At 31.1% G+C, this 27775-nt stretch overlaps 1 protein-coding gene across 1 annotated transcript in view; it reads right to left on the reverse strand.

Moving 5' to 3' along the window:
• Positions 1–27775, reverse strand: part of Sema3a (semaphorin 3A) — a 189859-nt gene that overhangs the window by 134987 nt on the left and 27097 nt on the right. Inside the window, exons 2-3 of the mRNA XM_076862561.1 lie at positions 5757–5914; positions 1079–1141 (exon numbers count right to left, since the gene is read on the reverse strand). Of these exons, the coding sequence (XP_076718676.1) occupies positions 1079–1141; positions 5757–5914 (221 nt within the window). The remainder of the gene's footprint in view (positions 1–1078; positions 1142–5756; positions 5915–27775) is intronic.

The raw sequence follows: 27775 nt of genomic DNA on the forward strand, positions 1-27775 counted from the left end.
CTTTCCCATATTTGTTAACATTTAGGTGGATCAAGGATGGGGGTACTACCTATGCTTTTTGTTCCTTAACCTACTTTAAGTCACCAGCGGCCAACATTGCCAATAAATTGAGGCATTCTTTTCCTATGAACTCAGATCCTCCCTTTACATCCTTTGAAATCTAAATATCAATTTAGGCAGCTGCTACAAATCAGTCAAGTTGTCCCTTGATAATAATAATATATCTATACAAAACGGAGGTCGGTGTTTCTTTAGGCAACACACAGTATAAGTTCCTTCTAAATGCCACTGATTTAAAATAGAGAAAACTTTAAAACTTATTTCTTTGTGTTTTAGACATTCCAAAGGATTGATAAAAATAATTTTTAAAAATTATATTTTTCCATTTCTGTAATTTATTTTAATCCATTGAAGTGATTATAACTATTTTCCATGATTTGTGTAGACACTTGGCTAAAGCCCAAGTCAGTGCCCATTTAATTTTACTAATAAAACTTACCTTTTTACAATGGTAAAACCATTATAGGGGTTGCATATTATTCACCATTGGCTCTACAGTGTCCAGGAAAAGGCCATTTTGTATGTAAATATTTGTATGTAAATATTGTATGTAAAAAAGTTACATACAATATTTATTTATAAATCAATATTTATTGCAAAAATGAGAGGAAGAAAGAAAAAGAATGGAACACAAAGAAAAAGGGTTAACTAAATCATGATAATTCAGATGTGGAAACAATATCATTTAAGATAAGTTATAGAATAACTAACATATGTGAATCAACCTGCAGAAAGAAGTTAACTTATTTAATATAAGTATATCTGCTAAAATTGCATTTTACTAGTATCCTTGGCATATATAAATCATCAAAGGGACAGTAGCTTTCTTTTCTGAGGAATATTGTTATTATTACTCATTTTCTTTCAAAAACTACCAATGCTTCCCAAATCAAATAGTATTCTTTTATTCCTTGAGTGATTAAGCCCATAAGTACAGTATGATGTTTAATAGAACACAGAACAAAAATAGAGTAATATATTACTTAAGAAATTAATGATTTAGTAGATTAATGCTTACCAGGATGTCTTTCCCAGCCCACTTGCATTCATCTCTTCGGGTATAAGATACTGGCCACACAATCTAAGGATAGAGAAGAAACATTATTTTGTGCCATTTAAGTTCTCTGAGAGATCTAACATTGCATAATATTTTGGATGAGGTTGGGGGAGCTAAGGTAAAGAAATTTCCACAAAACATCATGTGACAGGAAATTTTCAGTTTAGACATTCTAATATCAGTTAATTGGTTAATCATTTTCTGTCTACCCATTACCTTTGTTGTTCATGAAAGTTGAATAAGACAAATGAATGCAGTCAATACATTTGAACAGTACACAGTGGAAAGAATGGTCTCACAGACTGGGAGAGTAAGAAAATCCTGGGGATGTGAGAATCTACAGAAGAGGTAAAAATCAACACAGAATATGGCACATACTCCTCTAAATCGGTTAGTATTTATCAGGAAATAGTGATTTTAAAATTTTAACACTGGGTGCCCTGGATCTATTGCTTTGATCCAAATCTCAGGATGACATGTTAGAATGAGAATTCAAAGTGTGTGAAATCCCATTTTACAAAGGAATCTTTTTCTTCTTCTTTTTCTTTTGGAAAGAGAAAATGTTTAAGAGTAGAACTGTATATTTTTGGAATATGAAGTTGGAACTGTAGAAGAAAAAAAAATTACCCTCCCACTATGGGCTAAACTTAGACTAGTTGAGGAATAATTGTATTTTCATCTCTAATATTTGCTTTTTATCTGTTCAAAGTTTACATATTTTGTAAATATGGTCACAGTGGTAGATGAGCCAAATGTTACTGGTGACTTGGACAGTTGGATATATTTTTCTCCATGATAATAACCCGAATGCACTCATCTAAATTTTAATACAGAATTTTCCAGATCCCCTGAGTAATTCCAGTGAATCTATCTGTATTGGGCAGAACAATTTAATATTCTCTTATTCATCTTTCTCTTCTAGTAATATTAGTGAATTTCAAAGAAAAAAATGTCATATGTAAAAGAAAAATTCAGAGACAGTGGCAGTTAATCATTCATGTCTGCTGGAAAGCTTTTAGCCTCAAAATGACTGATTACCATTCATTTGGAAACCTCCAGATAATTCAATTTATATGGTCACACACATGGGCAAAGGTTGTGATATTCAATCTGGGGAATTAAAAACCAAAATACAACACATTTATAAGCAAGAATTTGGGCCATATTGAAACAGAACATGATGACTTGATAAACACATTTCAGTAACATGACACAAATATAAAAGGCCTAGAAATCATTGAGTATGCATTCATTTTTACCATTAAGCTCTTAATTTGCATATTCTTTTTATGTACTTTTCACATATGTCTGCATGTCTAAATTAAAACTGTCATCTGACTTGTTCTACAAGATTTTTACAAAGTAGTCATAATAAAAATATTCAGGAACAGTAAATGTATCATCCTTACAATTAGCATTTTTCTGACTCCTGAAATTCTAGAGTGTTTGCTGGACAGTCCCATTCCACAGTTCTAATCTTCACATTGGTTCTGCAGAGGTCAGATAATCTCTTCTTACAGTTTACAGGGAGGAGATAAAATATAAATTTCTCTAGGGTACAACACTAATATTATATCGGAGCTGTCTTTTGACAGATTTACTTTCCAGATAAATTATGTTAAAATTACAGATTATTAAACATATATATGTTTATATATGCAAATATATGTATTTACTTAAAAAGACAATCTGTTTTCTCATAATTCCTAGCTTTTGAGTGTTATTGAGATAATACAGAACTTATTTTGTGATTCCACTGTTATGTCAAATATTAATAAAATAATTTTCATATTCATGCTATGTTCTTTTTGTTCCTTTGCTCCTAAACTTTTAATTTACCTAACATTGTCTAAATTTCTTACCCTTCTAATCAGAATGTTTTATTATATATTTTGCAGTTGTTCTTATTTTTTTTATGATTCCATGCTTCTATTCATGTCAATCTTTACTCATGATTTTTTTCTTTCTTCTTTTTTCAGTGTTTGAGATTGATCCCCAGGGTCTCATGTATGCCAAGCAAGTACTCTACCACCAAGTTCCAACCTCTGGCCCCTTACTTATGATCTTTAGTAAATATGTATGCCTTAGAGAGATTGTGCTTTTTTTTTTTTATTAAGGTAAATAACTTCCATGGCTCTTCCAAAGCTGAGAATGTGTTTTTGCCTCTAAGAGGAGGGATTGGCCCAATATTTATCTTTATGCTCACTCATCTTATCTTTACTATTACCTTGTAAAGTCATCAAGAAGAAGAATTATTTATGACATGCATAGTCATAAATTTACTCTTATAAAGTTTATCACAAGAATGGTCAGATAATCTCTTCTTACAGTTTACAGGGAGGAGATAAAATATAAATTTCTCTAGGGTACAACTTTTACAAAAAAGTTGCTAAATATCTGTACATAGGTTTAACAAAGTATTTAAAAAAATAAATAAATAAACATACCAAACATAAATAAACAGATATAAACACTTAAGTAAATTGAGTTTATTCTTTTAAACAAAATATAAAAATAAAACAGATTATTAAAATTAATAATCTGATTTAAATGGGATGTTTTAAAACTAGAAAAATGTCTTCTCTTTTTAGCATGATATTTTTAAACTCAAGGGTAAGAATTATAACAAAAATACTAAGATAATAAGCAATTCATTTAGTTTTAAATTAATTCTTAACACATACATATTTATTACAATTCCAGTTGGTAGAAATTACTATAATATATATGATATATGATATATATATATATATATATATATATATATATATATATATATATATCATATATATAATATTTGTAATATGCATGCTAGGTGTACAAGTGACTCTAGGATTTGTTTCAGTTATAAAATTGTAGATTTTTATGATAACTTGGTACCTTTCAGTTTAGAAACATTTAACACATAAGCCAAATTTTGAATATTTATCCAAATAAAAATATTAAACACATGAAACATATAGTGTACGGTGATCTGTGCTTATATACTATCCATCCATGTATATATTTATGAATATAAGTTTTACAAAATAATGGAAACAATACTGACAAGTTTAACTGTTACAATTTCCTAAAATTAAAATGTCAGATTTTTATTAATCATTCTATGTTTCGATTTCATTTCATAAAGAGCAATTTCTGTTTGATAATACAACAATAAAAAGTATTTTGTGAGATTTTTGAAAGATTAATGCAAGCATTTTTATTATTTTGGAAAAACCAAATGAATAGCAATTTTCTTAGATAATAGATAATATATTAAAGTATGTATTACTATCATCTGAGGAGGCTTAGAAATCAATCAACTTAAAAAATCAGAAAAACAATGCCAAGAGTGATTTTTAAATGCCATATCATATGCCACACACACATTTGTGTGTGTGTATGTGTGTTTCTTTTTATAAAACTACATATAATGAGTTAAACCTCTTTATGAATATGATCAGAATATTAATGTTTGGGTAACAGAAGAAAATGTAACAGTCTTAGTTTAATGCTATTTATTAATGCTATTTATGAATAGTCACCTAACTCCTAATGAATTTCAAACTAAATTTATATTTGAATATAAACCTCTATTTTGTACCAAAAGCAGCATTCTCCAATGAGAACATAAACTTTTTACAATTTAGGGAATTTTTGAAAGTTACTCTCCAAACTGTTACAGTTTCTGAGTAGTCAAGGCACACAACTCTAAAGCCCTCCATGTTAAGAAGCAAAACCAATACACATTGATGCTGACATGTATACATTCCAAAAAGCATGTTGTGTTATGGTTCTCATGAAAAACATTTCATAAAGACCTATGTCCCTAAGGGAAATAAGACTGGAAGAACTGACTACCTAAAAATAGAGTGTCACATGTAAATTTAATAGCATAATTTCTCCTAGATTATAAATCCATGCTTATTTTTCAACCTGTGTAGCTTATGTATAAGACAAAAATACTAAAAGAAATCAGGATAAACTGGTTTCTTGCTGATGTATAAATGTTCACATTGGCAAAAATCTAACGCCTTGAAAATTGATCTTTTTCTTTATCTTTTTCTTTTTTTAAGACTGATTTTCTAAATCGTTTTGTTTAAAATGCCAGATAGTTAATATCTTAGACTTTGCAGGTCAGATTATCTCTGTCACAACTACTCATCTGTGCTGTTTTAGCATGAAAGCAGATATAGAACATATGTAAACTAATGAGAATCCCTGTGTTCCAATAAAACTTTATTTTCAAACATGGGTGGCACATAAGATTATGGATGTGAGAAATTGTTTGATGAATCTTACATTTGCTGGTAATATAGAGAAATGTATAAATACATTACATATACATAATGCATGAAATCAGTAATGATGTATTTTTAATCAGTTCAGTTATTTAATTTATTGCAGGAAAATTATATAATTATTGTTGAATTAGCTAGTTAGTATTTTTTATAATGATCTATACTTTCTTCATTGATGATGTTTATGACTTACTGCATCCATTGATTTGATATTGTCATTAATTTTTTTGCATCTAAAAAATAAAATATTCATTTAAAACAGTTTTCTATAAGTTGTCATATTTAATAGCTAGAAAATTCTATATATCTTAAGATGTTTCACAAGAACTACAGTGTACATATTAAAATGAAGATACCTTTTGAAAATCCTTGATATTAACCAGGTTGAATGAAAATATGTGATCCTTTGCTCCAACATACAGCCTACTCCGTTCCTCATCCAAAAGGAAGGTATGATAACTGGAGCTGTTGGCCAAGCCATTGAAAGTGATCACATTGTTGGATTCCAACATTTCTGCAAGGTAACAAAGCAAAACATTGAGTGTTAATGTGAGATCCTACATGAGCAGAAACTATTGGTACATGGTAATCTGACTACTGTCTGCTGTCATGATCAACCAGTGGCTATTCTTCATGGTATTAAGAAATATACAGAAACTAAACTTTTTACATTTCATTGAAATGTGGTCATGCTCATCAGTTTGCTGATTTCGTATTCAAGATGACACACTATTAGTACAAAGAGAGAGAAAGAACTTGTCTACACAAGCTCATTTAGTGGAATCAATTCACAGGTAGTAATGGATCAGAATAGTCAATGTTATATATAAACTTCCATAATTTTATGAAGACTTGCTTACATGGTTTTATTTGTTCCAAGCTAATAGATTGAAGAGTAAGTATAGGGGCCAACAGGGCAGAGGGAATGTGTGGAAAACATAAAACTTAATCTCCTAGGTTGTTTCAGGTCTCTTTTTATTGAGATATTTTAATATCTCATTAAAATTTTTAATATGTCTTTTGGATCATTATGTCATTATTTTCACCATCTATATTTTTCAAAACTATTCCCTGAATTAATGCCTCAGGTTTTTCCAGTACATAGTAGGAAGCCTTTATCAGAATTCACGAAATGTAGAATTTCTTTCAAAGAGAGAAAGTAACAATGCAGACCCTTTCTCTGTCCTAGCCCTATCCCCAGGAAACATGTGATACATGTTTACATTCATGTGATACATTGCCTTGCTTTATCTCTCTCTCTTAATGACTTCCATCTTGTTATCAAAAATATGATTTCAGTAGAGGTTAAAGTTCAAGAGAAGTTAAAATTCCTTAACTTAGTATTGGCAGTCAAGTCAAGCTCATTCCAATTTAGACCTAAGTCCAGTGTTTCTTGGCTTCATGTCCTTTGTCAAACAGGAAAACATACTTTGTAGTTGTACACTTTTCGGCCTTTGTGCCATTCCTTTTGACTTCTACAGCGACATGCTACCTGGACAAGATAACTCCTACTCTTAAAAGCTAGTTCAAGTGTAACTTCCAAGAAATTTTTATAGAGCTTCTTGTTATAGCATGTTTGAATTAGTCTTACAACTTTACACACTGTCAATTACTGCAATTATTCATACAAATGACTTATCTGCCAGAATTAACACTTCCTCATGTCAGAAAACATATAATTAATAGCTCATCATTTACAACTTATTTGCTTCTTTTTTTCATATTATCAGATCAACAATGAATGTATATCTTTTTATCTACTAATCTATCTTACAGGAAATATTGCAAGAACTGTAAACAAGTTTCTTAAAGATACATTTCTGATTTCTTCGTGAGATTTCTTTAGTATAATCTTGAGCTGACCTCACTCTCCTTTACTCTTTTCTCCCAAATAAAGGAATGAAAGAGAGAAGCAAAGAAAGAAAGGAATGAAAAAAAAAGAATTTTATTCATATGAGTCATTGCTGAAATGAATGAGAGCTATTAGTCTCCAGAGAAAGAATATACTACATGATATTTGAATTTAAATGTCCTTATTTTCACTAACATCCAAATAACTGAAAAAGATCAATATTACTCAGAGTCAATATGACTGAAATTTCAAGACTCTGTGTACAGATGGAAAGGCACTGTGCTAAAGGCAGGGGCTACATAATATGTTCAGGCATTGACTGGCCAGTTAAGAAGATATATTTATCAAATAGCTGCCCTTCACACTTCCTTCAAATTGTAAAACCTACAATTAAATCTAGTACTGGAGAAGCCAAATGATATGTAGCCAGGCAAACATAAAAAAAAAATGTCAGCACAGCCTAAATCAAGATATTTTCATAAAGATATTAAGAAATAAAAGGGGCAACTAAGATGCATGAATGGATTTTATAAGAAATCACAATAAAACCACATGAGAGCTCTAATCATCAAGTAGACGTTAAACAGAAATAACTACTACAGCAACAGTTTTGGGAGTCATCCCTCTATAAGCCCACACAGAAACATCATCACAGTACTTGTACCCTAGATGTGCACACCAATATGATTTCCTTAAATGCTGGAGCCTCCATTTCTAGAAAATGAGATTAATAATTTATTTGTAATATATCTTCCAAGAGATAATGTTAAGGTGACATGTAAAGGGCATATGATAATTTGCATAGTATATACTCAAAGGCTACCTGTTTATATAGTAGAGGGTAAATATGAATTGTGTTTGATCTTCTTGACCAGACAGGAAATTAGGGTCTAAGTGAAGTAGATTCAATACAATATCTTTTACTTATTTTATCAAAGGTGCTTGCATGTTAACATCAATAATTTTGTATAGTAAAAAGATAAATGGAGAGGGCTAGGGTTGGGGCTCACTGGTAGAGTGCTTGCCTAGCATGTGTAAGGCACTGGGTTCGATTCTCAGCAACACATAAAAATAAATTAAGAAAACAAAGGTCCATCAACAACTGAAAACAATGGAGATTTTGTTTGATCTATATCAATTCTAAATGTAATTATATATGTTGATGATAAATATAAGTGTAATATAATACTGACTATAATATTCTTTTTTGTTTATTACTTTGTACAACTTCAATTCTAAAAAACAAAAAGAATCACTTTTTATAGTATAATTTCAAACACTGAAAATACCTTTCCAATTGAAAAATATGTTATAGACTGAATTTTTAAGTAAGTTTGGGCAGAATTATTGGTTTCTGTATATAGACAAATTAAATTTTGGATGGCTTATGTATGGAATCACGTTAGAAACAAATTACACATTTTAAAATTACTGCTGAATTATTTCACTAAAAAAAACCAGATAATACTTTCTGGTTAACAGCTATTTTCCACTGCTTTCAAATGCACTTATTTTTATCTCTTCATTCCTTCCATTCTAATTTCAATCTAATCACAGGAACTTTCTGCACAGTTTTATAACTGAGACAGAAGTCTTTCTGAGACCCTCTTGGCAATGAGCAAGATAAACTCTAGATTGCTTCAATTATCTTACGTTTTCTTGGGCAAAAATGCTTGGGTTAAAATCAGACATCTTTTCTCTAAATCTAGTTCTCATATTCCTCATTATTCTCTTTTCCCTATTTAAATTTATGATTTTATTTTTCCTATGTGTAGACACGTTCAGCTGCAATCAACATTAAATGGCTTCAAGTTTGAAATGACTCTTAAAAATTTTAGGTATTTCTTTTGGGGTTCTGTTATTTAAACCTTGTGATGACATAAACTTGTGATGAAACTAAAATAAATATTCAGTAATGTGAGATGCTGGTTAACATTCCTCTACCTTCTCAAAATTGCCTGTACTCATATCCAGTCAAAGAACAAAGAACAACAAAATGCTATTTTGAAAAAAAAACCAAAAACCCAAATTCCTATAGAGTCAATTCAGCTATGGTGAATCTGATAAGATTAAAGCTTTTGTAAAGGTGTGAATTCTCTCTGGGTAATATTGTGGCTTTTTTTTTTCTTCTGGTTGAGACATTACTTCAATTTCTATGTGCTGTGTCAATTGTAAAATGAAATAAATGTAAGATTATAATCAAAGATGCCATCTTAAAAAAAGCACTCTTTAATGAATAATATGTTCTTAAATTTGAAAAGTGATTAAAGAAGTATTCTGTTTATTTTAGATTTACCAAATAATTTAGAGTCATTATACTTTGTTCAACAACTAAATGGAAGATATATTGATTGTAAACCCAGGCAAGCAGTTGGAGCTCAATAAGTATCAACCATTACCACAGGAAAAAAAAAATTGATTCATGTAATTTCAAATAAAAGTGTCATCCATTACAAATAGGTCACCCTCTCTATGATAAAGTTACAAAAAACAGTCTCCTGAAAATTGTAACTCTTTTAATTATAATAATTTATATTTAATTTAATAACAAATAGCAAAAGAAATTATAACTAATAAGTCCTATAATGAGAATATGCTACCAAATTATCATAGGAGAAAAGCTGTGATCTTTTATAACAAGTCAATTCTAATTCATTTATTTATTTATATTTGTGCAGGTTTGCCCTTTCCCCCGAATTCATTATGATCTTTAATGTATATTCATTTGGGGGGTGGGCAAAGGAAGTCATTAGCAGCAATCACTGTCAGTACATTATATAAGATATTGAAAATTATTTTATAAACTAATAAAATAATATAAAATAATGTTCTTAGACATTAGAAATTTATTAAAAAAAAAGGGTAGGAAAATTATATCAAAACCACACATGATGATTCACCTCTACATAATAAAATTGCATAGTTCCTGTGGTGTTCTGATTGTTTTTAGGATAAACAGAGATTTACACAAATGATTACAGTGACTGGGTCAGATTCTAGAAAAGACAGTGAAATGAATACAGATTTCTAAGATATCTAAGACTTCCCAGATCTGGACCTTTTTATAGTAGGATGGAGCACTCCTGTACATTTGACCTTCAAATCCAAACAATGGCCACCCTGTTCTTTATTTTTCAGACTTCTGATACCTCTCTCTATTTTTCTTCCAAGTTTTATAGTAAGAACAGTAATAGGACCTCACCAGTTGTTGGATTCAAATGAATTGTGTGTATTCATTGGTGGCTCTCAGCTTACATTCTTTTTCCATGACTTGAACTTTGTCCTTTTCATAGAACAGCTAAACATCCCTTTTAAAATTTTCAAGGCTAGGTCTATAAGATGCCAAAACATTTTGGCTAAATGATAACCACATCTTTATATTTGTAAATATTGGAAAGTTCAGTAAAGTCCAAAATTTTTGGATCATATATTTCAGTGCTTCTTTGACCTTTTAAAAAAATTTCTTAGACACACACATACACACACAAATCCAAAAGTAAAACAGGCAGAGGGGCTGGGGTTGTGGCTCAGTGGTAGAGTGTTTGCCTAGTATGCATAAGGCACTGGATTCGATCCTCAGCACCACATAAATGTAAAATAAAGATATAGTTTCAACCTAAAACTAAAAAATAAATATTAAAAAAAAACAGGCAGAAGCATAACTTTTTGTTGCATTGTAAAAAGAAGACAACAAAATCAAGTGCTATTTACTCTCATTATTATTTTATATAAAAATGAAGCAGTATTTTATTTTACTAGGAAAATGAACAGAGAGGACAAAAAACAAAGGATAATGTTCACAGATGAATGAGTTATACAAAGAGAAAAGTCATAATATCTTCACTTTATTTTTATTTCACCAAGTAGTAGTTTTAAACATTTTTCTGTGCAGTTAGTACCTTTCCACTGGCTGGTGTTTGGCAAGTACTGCCCTAATACAAACTGTGCAATTGACAAATTACACTCTTACCATTTTAGGCCAATGGACTGTATAGATGGAGTCATATGAGTGTTTGTCTATATGCTTTTATTTATTTGGTCATGCTAAGAATATTCTCTCAATTTACAAATTTGGGTATGTATTGCTTGAATATATTTAGAAAAAGAATCTATCTTTTGATTTCAATAGAAGTAAGCCCTCAAAATATGCATAAAGTTTACCCATTCTCAACTGAAGATAACTAACTTATCTTTTTGCATTTGCTGGTGGGCTTATCTCTAATGTCTCTATTCCATCAACCTTATGCCAGGACTCTCTTCCACCATTTTTTTTTTTTTTTTTGTAGTTTATGTGAGTAATCAACTTTTTGACTTATACTCCCTAATCTATGTATGACCTGCCCACACTTGAGCTTTGGCGGAGTACAGGTCCATTCCCAGCCTAATCACAGTTTCTTCACTTCTAGACCTCATACAATATTCAAGCATCCTAAAACACTCTGTCAGGGAGAGAAAATACACTCTCCCACAGATGTTCTCATAAAGCATCAAGAGCAAGATAACAGTGATATGAATGTATTTTCTATTCTTTATAATAAGAAAAATACATACAGAAAATTATTTGTTCACCAATTAATCTGATTAATTCAATTTTTATCATTTAGTGGTCATTCATCTGCTAATTCAACAAACATTAATTCCTTATCATGTACAACTCATATACTTTGGATAAAAGTATGTGGAATATGGAGAAGAATAGAACTTTGATAGAAAGGTAGACAAATATTCTTGGAGAAACAAACACTAAATCAATAACAATGAAAAGAGGATATAAAGAGCTGTGGAAACTATTAGAAGGGAAAAAAATAATGCCACACTGAGAAGCAAATGATCCTCGGGGAAGGAGCTAGGGGATTAAACCTGGCCTTTAAAAAAAAAAAAAATGTACAGGACTTTCTCCAGAAGAAAGTGTGGCAGAGCCTCACATTCAGAGGACATGAGTAAAGACCAGATGATACAAATAAGGAAGAACACAGGGAACCACATCATAAGTGCCTATTATGTGCCAGAAACTGTGGAATGATGTATGTGAATATATATTTATGCATCACAATGCTGTGAGGTTGGAATTCTCCTTCCCCATTGTTTATCTCATAAGGAAACTGATTGAGATAGGCTATTGGAAATGTCCTTGGTTATAGAGCAAATATGCCAGGAAGTCAAGATATCCATTTCTATCTGAAACGTAAGGTCAGACTCTTCTTGCTTTTCCCCATAGTATCTTTTTTAAAAAAGTACATTTTGAAGAATATTAAGTTCTTATTGTTGAGAACTTTGGTTATCTCTTACGCTCATGTTACTTACTTCAATTAACAGTGTCTTAAATATTTATATTATTTTATTTACTTTCCACTTGGTCTTTTTATACAATAATAACTCTGTGGGCAATCTTATCTACAATTGGAGCTTTCACCACTAACAGTATTTTGACATGTCTCAAATATATGTCTTCTAAGACATATTTTCCTCCACAGGCCAAACAAAGGCTTACTAAAAACCTCTATTTAGATGTTGCACAAACATCTCAGAATCTGCATGACTTAAACAGAGTTTACTCCCTTTTCTTCTTTCCATACTGACATCATCAACTTTCTGCATGTTTTATGTTGCTTATAAGTATCACTCATCCAAAGATCCATGCTAGCCAGAGCCTTTCATCATCCATACAGCCAATCTATCCCTCCAGTTTTGTTCACCACAATAATTTGTCCTATGTTTTCTTTTGCTTACATACTCACTGCCAATAGTTTACCTCCCTGTATCTTTCCTGAATTATTGTAACTATCTTCTAACGGAACTTCCTCTCTAGGTTTATACTAACAAGCCACATGAGATCCTGCCTCCAGATGAACCTTTCTACAAAAGAAACACACTTTCTACTGGTGAAAGATGATGGAGGAAAGACATTTTTCTTCTATATATTTCCTTTGAATCTCATGGGGACAAAAAGAAAACAAGAACAAAAGAGGAAAATATACATGTTAACTGAAGATAGCAAAAACACCAATGGAATATCAAATATTAAAATAATATATCAGAGTGAAGCTTGAAATTTTTTTACATAGGATGTTATAATCTAGGTAAGACAGAGTTAGTAAAAAATGAGAGCTGATGACACTATAGTATTATTGAAAAATATCCATAAAAAGTGCATCTGGAGCTAAAGTATAATGCATCATCTTTAACACATGCACTTCAGGGACTGTTCTAATCACACACACACACACACACACAAACACACACACACACACACCATTCATTGTGTGCATTATTTGTCTACCCAAGGATAGCATATAGGTAAAGTGGAGTGAAGGCAGGAGTGAACCCAGATGACATCACAGGATATCTCTAATGCAGCTTAATGAGAAACATACCAATCATCAAAATATGGGAAAATGTAGTGTGGAGTGTGTTCCCACAAGAAAATACGTTAAAGACTTTGGAGTGTGCTTTCACATAGAAACGGAGGCTTTGAAGTCTTCCACCTTATCCCCTCACTGTGAGAAAGAGGAAAATAGTTCACCAAAATGTGAATAGGAAAGAGGAGGATTAATCTGGTTAGCAAAATTTCAAACAAAGTAATAATAAAATCAAATTTGACTTGAAAGAGATGTTGAGATTAAATGAAAGATATCTATAGACTTAAGTTTACAATACCCTTGAATCTACAGACTGAAGCATTACCATCTTCTAGTAAAATCTAATCTTACAAAAGGAATAATTATGGAATTCACTAAATCAAGAAAGAATATATTTGGAATCCAAGCAGAAAATCTGAGCCATATAGAGAAAGGAAGAATTCAGGTGGACCACCTACTTTGAAACAAAATTGCTTCAATCCTAAAATTATGCCTAGAGATTATCAATATCTCTCTGATTTCACTTCTGCATGTTTTCCACACTTGTTTTTCTCATTTACCAACAAAGTAGGTGTAAGTGTATGTGTGAATGTGTGATTACCTATATATACTACAATATACAAATATATTACATTTTCACATACAGGATTATTTCCAGTTCACTCAGTGATATACCACTTCTTGTTCACAGATTAGAATGTTCTCCCCCGCGCCCCGAGCTCTGTTCCTTTCACCCTCACCTGCATGGTGAGGAGATTCACTTTTAGTGTTCAGGTTTCATCTCTACTAGGCACTCTGTGACCTTCCAAGAGATAATGCATCCTGCTTTCTTTGTGAAACAGTGCCTAATACACATGTAGATTGTTCACTGCATTATCTCCAGAGTGCTCCTTATATGTTGGTTTTGGTTATTTTTGTAGGTTTAACCTTAAAAATGGTTGGTTCCTGGCATGTATAATAGTTCTGGCACATAGAAGCATGAATTTCAATAAATATTACTTGAAATACATTCTATTTCTTAAAATGCAATAAAACACTCTGAGTAATAAATGTAATATTAAACATTGAAGAAAAACAGAGAATATACATATATTGGTACAATATACATTATATGCCAGGCAACATACTAGCTTTTCCAATTAGCTATACATTAAGTTCAATTGACTCATTAAATCATATCAAAATTTTACAAACTAATTATAAAAATTACAATAATATGGCTAATTTTAATTTTACATGCTGAGTACTATACATTGTTTTACATATAACAATCACATTGGCAGATTTCATTTGAGTTCTGTTTTGTCAGTAGGGTTGAACATAGAGACTATTGTGACAGCAATTTATCTGGTCCTCTATTCATAATTTCTCTTAATTTTATTATGCTCTTCAATTCATCACCATATAAATTAACCAGAATATATTTCAAAAATTTAATATTTTCTCAAAATAAAACACAGCATATATACCTACCACCTTTACCTTAATGCTATCCAAAAAAAAGCTGCCATGCCTAATCTTTCCTAGCTTTCCACAATCTTTCCTAGTTTCCACAATTCAAATGGCCAATTAACTCTTCTGTAACACTTGCCTGCCCTTCCTTATTCTTTCTTGTGCTTCAGAGTTCAGTTAGAAGCTACCTTTCATGGAAGGCTTGAGAATTAGGTATTACTCTCCCCTCTGATGCCCCACTGTGCTTTAATAAAAACACAGAAGTGAACTAATTGCATGCCAGTCTGCTGCATGAGTATCAGGAAGATGCCCTCAAATACAAAGGTTAGCACAGTGCTATATCAGTCAAATTATGTAGAGGAAATAGCTAACTTGATAATTAATTATTGAATCAAGAGATAAAAAAGGATCTTTAGACCAAAATCTGACCACTTGAATGTATAAAAACATAAGTAACCCTACCATTAATAGTTGCAGAAGTCAGACTGAAATCAGATCTAGGTCTAAATTCAATGCTCTTCCTAATTTTTTTTTTTTTTTTAAATGGGGCACCTGTGCTTTTCACACATCCTCTTCCTAAACAAATTTTTAAAAAAAAATTTGGCTTTATTTTTTTTCTTATTTTTTGCTGCCTGATCACTGCTATTCATACATAATAGCTTGTGGCACAGGTATATAAACAAAAAATGATAGTTGCTAACAATTTTACAAAATAAGTAAGTCACCAGGTTAAGTTTTACTTTGCTTTGGAAGAATAAAATTAGCTTAAATGGAATTACATAAGGCAACTAAGTAAGTATTTTAATGTGGATTAAAACAGCTAATTCAATATGCATTTCTATTGATCACTCATTTCTGTGTAAGATAGTTAGTCTGTAAAAATTTAATATTAGAGCATTAAGTACTTCTTTTAACTTTTTTTAGTGTTTTGTTTATAGGCTAGTAATCTGGAGATAAAAACTTTATTTTTTGATACTTATGTCTTAATTATTTATGATATTTCTTATCAGTAGTCCTCCATCAAGTATTTATTAAATAATAATGAATGGTGATCATTGTATTATCATTAGCAAAGAGGAAAACAAGAGGCTTAACTGTTTCATACAGTGAAAAATATCTAACTTTTCAGATAATCTTGGCCGATTAGTTACATGTAGCACAGCATATGTTTTAGTGTGTTCTTCAGGCAACTATATTTCACATAGTTACAAGAAAGCAGGTTTTGGGACATTTACTAATGGTATAATATAGTAAAACTGTAGAAAATAATTCACATACAGAGAATAAAATAGTGATAAACAACCATTACCCCATTATCTGTTGCATGTCCACTATAAGAATTTTCTTTAAAAACTACTTAAGAATAATATATTTGAATTGTTCTAAAACTGAAGAAAATGAGCTTTTATTAAAGAAAAATATTGAATACTCCATCCAGTATATTTCCATTTCAGCACACATTTGTGTTAGGAAGGAATTTTTCCTTAATCGCTGATAAACACTGTTCTCCAGTATGTTTACATACAAGCAAACTACAGAACATATTCATTTCTGTGTTCATGGATGCCTCTTTTTGATTTCATATAAGCTTTTATTTAATTCCTATTGTGAGAAGTGAGACTTGGTTACAGGAAAACCCAGATCACAGGGACCATATTCCAGGATCAATCAAGTAACCAAATCAGAAAGGCATGGTTGGTGGTTGTTTTCTTCCATCCTTTATTCTGTGGTGTGGTGAGGTAGGGGATTAGGGGTGGGATTAGGGGATTGTAGAGATTATTCAGATGGCATACCTAGCTTGTCTTGCTTCTTTAACTAGAATTTAAAATTTCATTATGGAGATTTCTGGCTTATTGATGAAAGCATTTTGTTAGGATCAGAATTCTCTGCAGAAAGATGGGAAAAAGATGGTAGAAGAGTGTGTTGAAGACCAATGAATTTAAGAATCTCTAGAAGATATATACAATGTATTCTGGGGACACTGTGTTCTTACTGAGAGTGACATCCTCTATTAAGATGGCATATTATAAATTTTTCTTTAATAATAATCTGTTTTATATTAATGGATATATTTCACAATTTTTAAACAATTAAATCAGATTCCCTAATAAAATTTGTGCACAACAATTTATTGACATTATATAAGTTGTCTATATTTACAGATAAAAGGAGGAAATATGAAGTTGTCATATAGATAATTTGGTAGGAGAAAGCTCTCCTATATCCAGCTCTTCCTAAATAATTTTTTTTGCAAAATTTACCTGATACGATTTATTCTAGATTTATTTTGATGAAACAGGAAAAAATTTAAAGAACAATTTAAGAATTTTTCTCTTATGAAGCAAATGAGATGTATGTAGATTGTTCCATTTATTTTACAAGTATTTCTGCCATAAATATAATATTCTAAAATTAGTTCATGGTTAGAAATGTTCTGGGATTGAAGTTAAATATAATGTGAGCCAGGTTTGGTTTAAGACCCCTAAGGACAACTCATGATTCCCCAAGAATAAAGCTAAAAATCCAGCTAGTTTGCTGAAAATCCCTGCTCTCTCAGGGCCCATTAAATCAAGCACACCTCTGGGCTAGACAGGACAATAGACAGTAAAGATTCACTAGACCATTGCAGGACACACAGACATTTATTCCCACAAGGACAAAAGCCTAATTCAGAATCAGATTTACTACATCTTCAAGATTGGGGGCAGAGGGAGAGAGGCATAAGCTATTTTCTCATCAAATTTCCTCCTATACTTCATAAAAATGTGATTGTGTCCTTTTTACAAAAACAAAACACTAATAACAATGTTAGAATTACAAGTCATTAACATTGTTTAGAGTGAAATATGATCTGCTTTAAATCCCTGCTGGTCACTACACTAATTCAAAATGAGACTCCCATTAGTCTGAAGGTGGAGAATAACAAGGGTAAGATTTTCCCTCATATTTAAGGAAGAACAAATGTGTTCATGCTAGGAAGTTCTAATAAACCCTCCAGTGGTTCAGTGTGAGCAACTGAAAGCATCACAAACATTATCTAATGTCCCGATGTCTTAATTCTTACATTTCCTTGGTAATTATTAATTTTGCATGTAAAAATTAAAATGAGGGTATCTCTGAAAAGTCACTTCTTTATAGTACAGTTTATTAATAAACTTTAGATTAAATTATTGAAAATAATTTTATGTATTCAAAATTGAAACATTTCTTTGATGACACCTGGTAGGTATTATTTTTTAACTTCTCTCTCAAATTAATAAATTGTTATGAAAATAACAACATATGTTCTTCTGCCTCACAAAACTTGCATTAAAAGCTGTTGTGTGTTTGGTGTGTACCTACCTAAGTGGCAATATATTTTTTATAACATTTCCAAGATTTTAAAAATTTGTTTTATTATATTTTCCTATAAAGAAATTATTTAAAACAGGCATTTGTTTCTTGTTAAGCTAAATGTCATTACGGATAAAAGTCAAAAAGTTGTAGAAACTAGTAGAATTGGAGAACTGAGGGAAGAAAAACAAGTCTAGCTTTCCCAATTATAATTCCATTGTTTTATCATTTCCAAGTATTCAAGGTGGAGAAGTCAATTTCAACTTAAAAAAAAAATCTAGAAATTAGTTTAAAAGTTCACAGTTGAGTTTGTTTGATGAAGGTAATGACTTCCACCTCATTTACTAATTCAGAATCTTCAAAAAAATGCTGCACCCACCCTTTTGGTAAGCTCTGGAGTTTGTCAGCCTAGCTTTGCCACTTCATTAGCTGTCAAGAACCAGTAAGTGATACTGCTTTGAAAGTCTTGTTTCAGGTAGTTGAAAATGCTCTTGTTGGGAAAGTACCAATTATCAACAGACTCCAGCAAAGTGAGCTTGTCAGGGAAGGCACACCGTCCATACACATACACAGTTGCTTATCATCTTTGTAGACATCAAAGAAAGAGGGCCATTTGAACTATCTGTAGTTGTAGTTCAGGAAAAGCACACATTGTTCCCATATACCCTGCAGTGTGGTTATTGTTCACCATAAAATTCTTATAATTGTCTGATGCCAAAAAAAAAAAAAAGAAAAGAAAAGAAAGAAAGAAATAGGAAGAAAAATTTAAGAAGGCTCTTACATTATTCTCCCTATTTAAATAGATACTTAAACTTGAATTTAAACTATTTTTGTGGCCTTTTTTCCCCCTAAATGTTTATTGTTGTCATAGAAACAATTCTACCATAAATTTCCCCTTTGAGAAAGGCATATTATTTGAGATTCAAAATGTTACTTTAGTGAATTTGAATCATATAGACTTTTGTGTTTTCTCTCTCTTCTACCATACTTCTAAGGCTACTACACAGACAAGTAGACAGGCAATACATTTTGGCAAAAAATCTGAAGTATCCCAAGCAAAAGCTAGAAACTATTTTCTCTGTAAATTATATGATATTTGACATATATTTGTAAGTACATATTTTTTAAAGAACTCTGGTTTTTTGCTTGCTGAAAGCAAACATGCATATTAATGAATAAATGATCCTTTACTGGTATGTGTCATCAAACATCAGTTTCCTTTGATGCTTTACAAAGGATAGAAAAATGAATTTATGGAAGTAATGAATATTTCATGATATTATACTTTGAGTTAGCATATTAAAGACTTTGGAGGTCTAGCCATAAAATTTTTGTTTAAAAACTTATATTAAATCCTGTGTTTACAAGTTATGTAGGACAAAGAAGCCCCTCTCCCTTTTTTTTTTTTTCTTATAACAGAACTCATATTTTCCATGAATGTTTAGGGGGATAGAACTGTATTGATGTAAAATCTTGATTGTTAAAAACGTGATGGAATTTATGAAAAAAGTATAGAGATGTTAAATGTTTTGGGAAAAACACTCTGGTGGAAATTATTTTAGATATGTGAATATTGCCTAATATAATTATTTTGAAAAATGAAGACAAACCAATTTCTTTCTTTGAGCTATAATATTTGCCATTACTATTTTTTGGAGGGTAAGAGTACTATAAAAACATTGCCCTACATTTTTAATATATTCCTTCCTATGAATTTTGTGGGTTTTTTAGTACAAATTTCTAAACTAAAGAATAAATAATAAATAGAACATTGAGAAAGGTGATGAAATGAATACAATAAATATTTAATTTCTAATTTAGTCAAAACTGGTTAATTCACAAAGTCTGAATTTAAATTTTGGATGGTTTCCTAGAATTTCAATCCTATAACTACAACTGAAAATAAAACATAAACCACTTTGAGACAATATTTTTAAAAATCCATATCAATATATTTCTGGTCAAGTCTTCTGTTATTGATTTATTTCAAGGAAAATTATATTTTTGTGCTGAAGCAGCATGTCTGAAATGCTTGAGTTCCAAATGTCCACCTCTCTTTGAGAGTTGAGGAATCTTTAAAATGACAGTAGCTAGTTTAATTCCATTTGTGTGCAAGACATTATTTTACAAAAGCAGCTGTTTTTCATGGAATAAGTCCAGGTTTTCTCCTCAGGATATAAACCAGTGACCTCATCCTTCCAACTCAAGACCTATCTATCAACACTCTTTCCCATGCAAGATTTTCATTATGCAGGATTCTTCATATGGTTGGATCAGCATATCCAGGACTACATAAAATAGAGCCTCTTTTAATTAGATTCAAATGTGTTCAACTCCCATTAGATTTTTTATAGCTATTTTTTATTTACTCCATGCATTCTGGGAGAATTGGGATGAATTTTAGCTTTCATCAAACTCTATACCTTACTAGTCCATAGCTTCCACATTTTAAGAAGTTGCTGTGCTTTGGGCAGGTGTGTTTCATTCTTCCCAAATAACTCAACAAAAACACTTGACCTCAAATAGGCTATCTTTTGCACTTTGGGGATTTCTGTTGGTCAGATACTAAATTGTGTCAGATTATATCAAGCATTATCTTAAGGGTAACTGAATGCACACTCCTTGGCCTGCATTATTGGTTTCCTCTCTGCACCACTACCTTATTTTAATCTAATGAGGGAGGATAAGGAAGGTCAAAGTCAAAATGTTTTAATGTATTTCTATTGTAAAATTTCTAATAAATACTTTAAAGGTATGCAATCTATCATTTGCTAATGAAATCTGATATTTTGTTAAATTATGTGGATAAACTTTTTTCTTATGGTTAAACCAATATGTTATGTATTTTGCTTTCCAATGCATCTAGTTAAACTGCAGGGATAAGAAAGATTGAGGAAACTCAGTTTTTGTTCTAAACACTATATTTAACTCTACAACTGATTTATGACGAGCTACTGGCAAGATCCTACCTCTTTCTCTCTATCAAACCACATACCTGCCCCTAAATATTTCTCAGGCAAACTTAAAAAGAAAAGAATAATGTAATGTCTGAACTTTTTAAGACCTTTTTTTCCCCCCCTGAAGATGTTATAATGATTCCAATTTTTCAGTTTAAGACAATTTCTAATTTGGATTTTGCAAATTATAACAAGACATTGTTTTTTTCTTTCTTTGATATTTTCTGAAATAAAAGCTTAGTGGTTTTTACATGACACATTGGTAAAAAACGAAGAACAAAAGAAAGAATGACAGAACCTACATTTTCTGACTCTTGGGGTATATATCTGACCAAAGTATGACATTTTTGGGGTCCTGTATGACAACTACTTGTTTATTTTCACTCAGTTTGAAGTCTTCCTTGATGAGCCTTATATTACAACTTTAGACTTTAAAAGTTTTACCCATGGAATGTAATTGTGAATCTCTGAAAGCCTGACACTTAATAAAATGTTCAAGCTATGATAGCATCGTTGACTACTGTGTATGACTTGAGTTCATTTTCATAGTAAGCCATTAGAAAAAAAAAATTAGATTATTGTTGCATAAACAAGCGTCCACAAAAAAGTTTTATTACTCAGTATTTATTAACTGGATGGTGTAGGGAGTAATTATTTATGAAAATGCACAGTCCTATGTATGTGGCATGCTTCTGTGGGAAAGTTTGTATGTATGTAAGTCTGTATACATTGAAGATACACATGTCAAAAAGACATAAAATATATGTGGGAAGATTATGTTTTTTTAGCAGCTGTGTGTTATAGAAGTAGGATTTTTTTCCTCCACGTTTATTTGAATGGAAGTCATAGTCCTCCAACCTGACCCATCAAAAGTTAAGCCTTTCTAGAGGATTTCAATTTCTTTTGTTAAAGGAGCTCTGTATAACATTGTCACAAAGCTGGCTTAACAATACATTAATTATTATCAAATTCTTACTGGTAACTAACCTTTTCACCTATAGTATTATTGTCAGACTTGAAATGTCTATTATTCATGCTAGCATTTACTTAAACTATATGCATGAAATCTCTTATTTTTATTTAAATTCCTGAAAAATCAGCAATCATCATTATAATTTTGAACCATGATACATTTTGATCCAGTGATTGAAGGCTTTCAGTCACAATGCAATTTTACCCAGAATGTATACATGGGTAAAAACTGTACTCTTTTGAATGGCAATAGAAACAATACTGATCATTAAAATTTCTTCAAGTATTAAAATTTGTAATTTTCTACTTGTCCAAAATTTTTATAATACTTTACAATGCTTATATTTAAAAATGAACCATTTTCTATGTTATAAAATGACACCTTTTGAAATACCCCTCTTCATTGTGGAGATATATAATATCTGCAAAGATCTTGAACACTTTGAGTTCAGAGCCCTGTTGAATACTAACTTTAGAATTTCCATGCAAGGATTTATTGATATTGTTGATGACCACACTCTAATACCTATAAAGATTAAAAAGGAATCTGGAGAGCAGATGTTATGAAAAATTAAAAGATGAATTCTACATTCTTCCTTTTTAATTGATTTTATGTGTGTATGAAAATAGCACTCTGAAGACCTACAGTATACAGTTAGCTCAAAAATTTTAATATTCCAAGATATGTTTGAGACTTTAACTATTAGGGATATTGATAGAAAAGTGCTTAGTTCTTGCAATTATCTAAATTTGGAAATGATAGTTAATTCTACACTTACATCACAAACCTACACACGTCTTTCAATTGCTACCACTACCACGATAGTTCAAGATATTCTTCTCTCTTACCTAGACTAATGCAACAGAATTCTAAATAAGCTTGCTGGTTTGACTTCACCATTCAATGGATTCCACACAGAAGATTCAGGGAGGTCCTCTTAAAAATGCGGGTCACATCATGCAACTGCTCTGCTCAAATTTTGTAGTGTTTCCCATTTAATACAGGAGAGAAAAAAGTCTAACATTTTACCTGTCCTCAAGTCCCTGTCACAACATTACTAATATTAATTACTAATTACTCCCTGAACACAGTTAGAGATATAGTACTTTTCTGTCTCAGGTTTTTAGCAGATACAATGACGGTCTGGAAACTTCTAGTCTTCTTCCCCTTTTCACTTTGCTGTCTTGAACTGTAAGCTCATTTAAATGGCACTTTTTCATTTATATTTTGCCTGATGTAACTTTAAAAAGCCCCACTGCTGAATTTTCTCCTTGAAGTCCATTTGCTTCATGTCATTTCTGATATGTTAGAACTAGATACGTTTATTCTTGCTATAGTTTGCTTACTATATCTCTTCCAGCTAGATCATAAGTGTCATTTTGGTAGTGCCATATATGCTTGTGCTTCCTTGTACCTCCTATAGCTAATGTATTACTTGGCACACTTGAAGCTCAAAAAAAATTGATTGCATGAACTATGAATTTTTAAAAAAATTGAAAAAATTTAATTGGCAATTGTTCTTTCATTGATTATTGCACATGGTCATTGTGCCCTGAATTTTACTTTTTTCCTACAATTTTTTTACATTACATTTTCTAGAGAATATAAAAAATCTACACAATGAAAGCAAAGAAGAAAATCATACATATTTGTTAATAAATGGTTCCCAAGATTGTATCATGAAACCTAAATTTTTGAATTAATTTCAAAGTTGGCCTCTATGGAAAGTAAGCAATAAAAAGAAAGGCCTCATTTGACTTGAGGGACATAATAATTGATGATTTCATTTTATCATAAATTTACAATATTATTGTTTCCAATTATTTTTTGAAGGAATGGATTTAATTTTTTGCCCAGTTTCATCTCTTTACAGCAATACATCAGAAAAATCAGCTACCATACCAAAATAAATAGAGTGAACATCTACTTCACATTGTTTACCAAGGTGCTAAATATGCAATATTTGTAAAATTCTAAATATTTTAATGTTTGATATAGTTATGGTGATACTGAATGATTATTTCAATACCTATAGAAATAGTTCATCCCAAACTGCTATATTTTGTAAGGACCATATTTTTAAAAAATTCTTTTTCAGTGCCTTTTTTAAAAAAATTTTAAAGTATTTAAAAGAAGTGTGGTGAGGCTTCTGTAAGCACTGGTATTTACAAATGTATTTCTCCACAAGAAATATTACACATAAATCTTGTTAAATAGTAAAACACTTTAGATGCAAAACTCCTACATAAAGTTCTGTCAGTCTACTCTTGCCTTATTTCCAAGGGAGCTGACATAGTAATTGTGGAGGAAATAAAATTAGAACACCACCTCTTCACACCAGTTAGAGAAAAGCATTCCAACATTAAGGCAATTTGCAGTTGGAAAAGTGCGTTACTTAATGATACTATAATTCAATCACAGAATAAACTGTCAAAAAATATGGTTAGGATCTTTTAGCTCTTGATGCAATCTAAGCATTAATGCTTCCAATAATTTGAGGGCTAGAAAGAACCAATTTTGCCATTAGCTGTAGATAACGACTTACTTGCTAGCTGGGTATGAACAATGGTGTTCTAATGGGCTTAATAATGTAAGTTTCATAATTTGGATATTTTTCTGTTAGAAAGCTGGAGGGGGTCCCTGAAACCAGTGTGTAGAAGTTCCATATTGGAAAGCATCAATTTTCACACTAGAAAGAATAAAAACAGGCATAAAGATCATAAGTTGATCCTCAAAACATGATCAATTCGTGGTTCAATTTTATTTCAGAAACAGCATACAATTTTTTTAAGGCTTAGGAGGTAACTATGAGTTTTGAATGAAATCTGAGGTACTGTAAACTTAGAATAAACATATATTCTTAAAGATTACAGTGATTCTGCATTTATTCTCTTTGCCAAAATTGAAACAAATATTTGTATTTACATGTTTAACTATAGATAATTTCACCAGATAAATAAAACGTTAGTATTTATTTAGTTCTATCCTATTCTCTGTATACATTACCCTCACAATAACTTTATGAGATAGTTTATAGTATTAGTATATTATATAATAGCATACTATACATATATAGTAGAGAGAATTATTCTGATTTTACTGTTGGCAAGACTGATGTTCAAAGATGTAAAGAACATGGCAAAGGCCTCAAATATCCAGCGTCAAGGCTATCTGAATTCAAAGTCCCCAACTGTTCTTCCTGCTTGCTTCAACCAAATTAGTCACCAGATTTAGGATAAAATGTTGTTCTTTTGCATGAGTAGAAAGTAGAGAAGGCTTTTTTTTTCCTTGAATTTTTTTTAATTTAGTCCAGAAATTAAAATGTGAAAAATACAATCTTAAGACTACAAACACTGTCTACAGCACAAATCATCCCAAGCACACTCATGGGACATCAGGAGTCCTGGCTCCTCCACCTTAGGAAAACCAATGTGAGCAGGTTTGTCCTCTACCACACTGTAAAAGTAGTTGGCAAGCCAATGAAATATGTGTCTTGAAGTGATGTGTGAAATGATTTCATTGTACAGTGTATATACTGCTCTGCTTTGGAGATTACAGAAATACTTTGATTTATGAAGAGAATTGCTGCTAGATCTCTGTGGTCTAATTTTGGAGCTGGTACCGAGCACACACAGAACAGACATACTCAGTCAGGTGTACAATACTTCAGTCATCTAGACTGTACTAAAGATCAAAACAGATGTAGGTTTAAAATGTTTATAAGCCAATTGTCAAAAGAGAAAATATGAATATATTCTATTTTTAAATACTCTAGAAGAATTAATATTTAAATTCATGTAATGATATTATTGTTTCATTTTTCTAGCACATTGATACAAGCTTATCAGTAAAAACAATAACAACAACAACAATATATCAGAAAACTTGCTTGGCTTAGTGGTAATTTTAATCCTGACCCTAATTCTCAGTCCTGAGAGTTTAGCCAGCTTCAATATACAGTATTAACATAAGGTCTTATTGGATTTAGTAGGAATAAAATATTTACATTTTATTGTTAATGTTCCTGGGCAAGAATATACAGCTTCACATAATAATCTGTTGAATACTATCAGTATATGGTTTTAATAATTCATTAGTGTATTGGTGTGCAGAAACTCTTGCACTTTTGGAATTTGTTCCAAAGTATCATTTTTTCCCTATTTTTCTCTAATAAAAGGGAGTCACTATAGAAACAATTGGAGCCTGTTACTATTTGGGCATGGCTAGCAGAGCTGATGCCATATGTAGACATTAGTAGGATTTTACAGCTGTAGATACAAGAAAGGGAGAGAAGCAGACTACACAGCCAGAGCCAAACCTGGGTCTAAACTTGGTTAAATTCCAGGAATTGAAGCTGGGGATCCCTCACTGCTTTGGGGCCTGAGATGAGGGAGACAACCAAAAGAAAATTCATAACAATTCTTAAGAATAGTAATTTAGGGATGATTTTAAAAACAGCAAATTTGTCATTTGATTTGTTTTTGGCTTGTTTGTTCATTTGGTTTGGCTCATAAAATTTTGAAGTGGCATTGTTTTTGGAATATAAATTCACATGGCAGCCTCCAGGGACTCCCACAATCTTAGGAAGAGTTCTTAGAAGGAGGCTGGGATGTAGAATAGGAGCTACATTATCAAAGTCAAGGATACATAAGTTATTAACCAGTGGAATTGCTAATAAGTCCTTTAGAAACTTTGGTTCTAAGTACTCCTCAAGATAATGACCACTAAAATTTAATTTGTAGGTAAGCACGAAAAGGTTAAAGAAACCTGTCAAAATCCATACAAGTTGTTTATTCCAAAATTCAAGCTCTTTCCAGTATTTGTATGCTTGAAGGAGTATTATCCTAGTTTCTAAAAATTGGGGTAGAGGTTTAAGTATGTAATTTCAAGTGAGATGTTTCTCTGACATGTATATCAAGAGCAAATATATACCACGAGACCAAATAAAAAAATCAACTGTTCTTATGTGAATGAGTATAATTTTCAGTTAAAGAAAAATTAAAAAGATGAGATCTGATGACTCAAAATTCAGCTTAAATAATATAAACATTTTGATATCAAAATGCATGAAAATATTTTGAACAAAATTATTTCATAGTATATGTCAGTGGAAAAATAATACTCTTCAATTACTATATTATTTTACATATAATTTTCATGAATGAAACTTAATTAATAATTTTTGTGTGGAGAAATGCAACTAATTTGACATAATACTATTTTTAATAGAGATGTTTAATTATAAAACCAATGATGAATATTTTTAAAAGAAATTGAACAACAAGTACTAAGTTATAGGTATATAGGAACAAGATCTGTTGTATTGTTGCATAGTAGGGGAACTTTAGATAGCAATTTTGTATCATGCGTTTCAAAAAGCTAAAATAAAGAACTTTGATGCTCTCAACATAAATAAATGACAAATGTTTGAGGAGATAAATATGTTCAA

Source organism: Callospermophilus lateralis, chromosome 1 (assembly GCF_048772815.1).
Source record: "Callospermophilus lateralis isolate mCalLat2 chromosome 1, mCalLat2.hap1, whole genome shotgun sequence".
NCBI classification, from domain to species: domain Eukaryota; kingdom Metazoa; phylum Chordata; class Mammalia; order Rodentia; family Sciuridae; genus Callospermophilus; species Callospermophilus lateralis.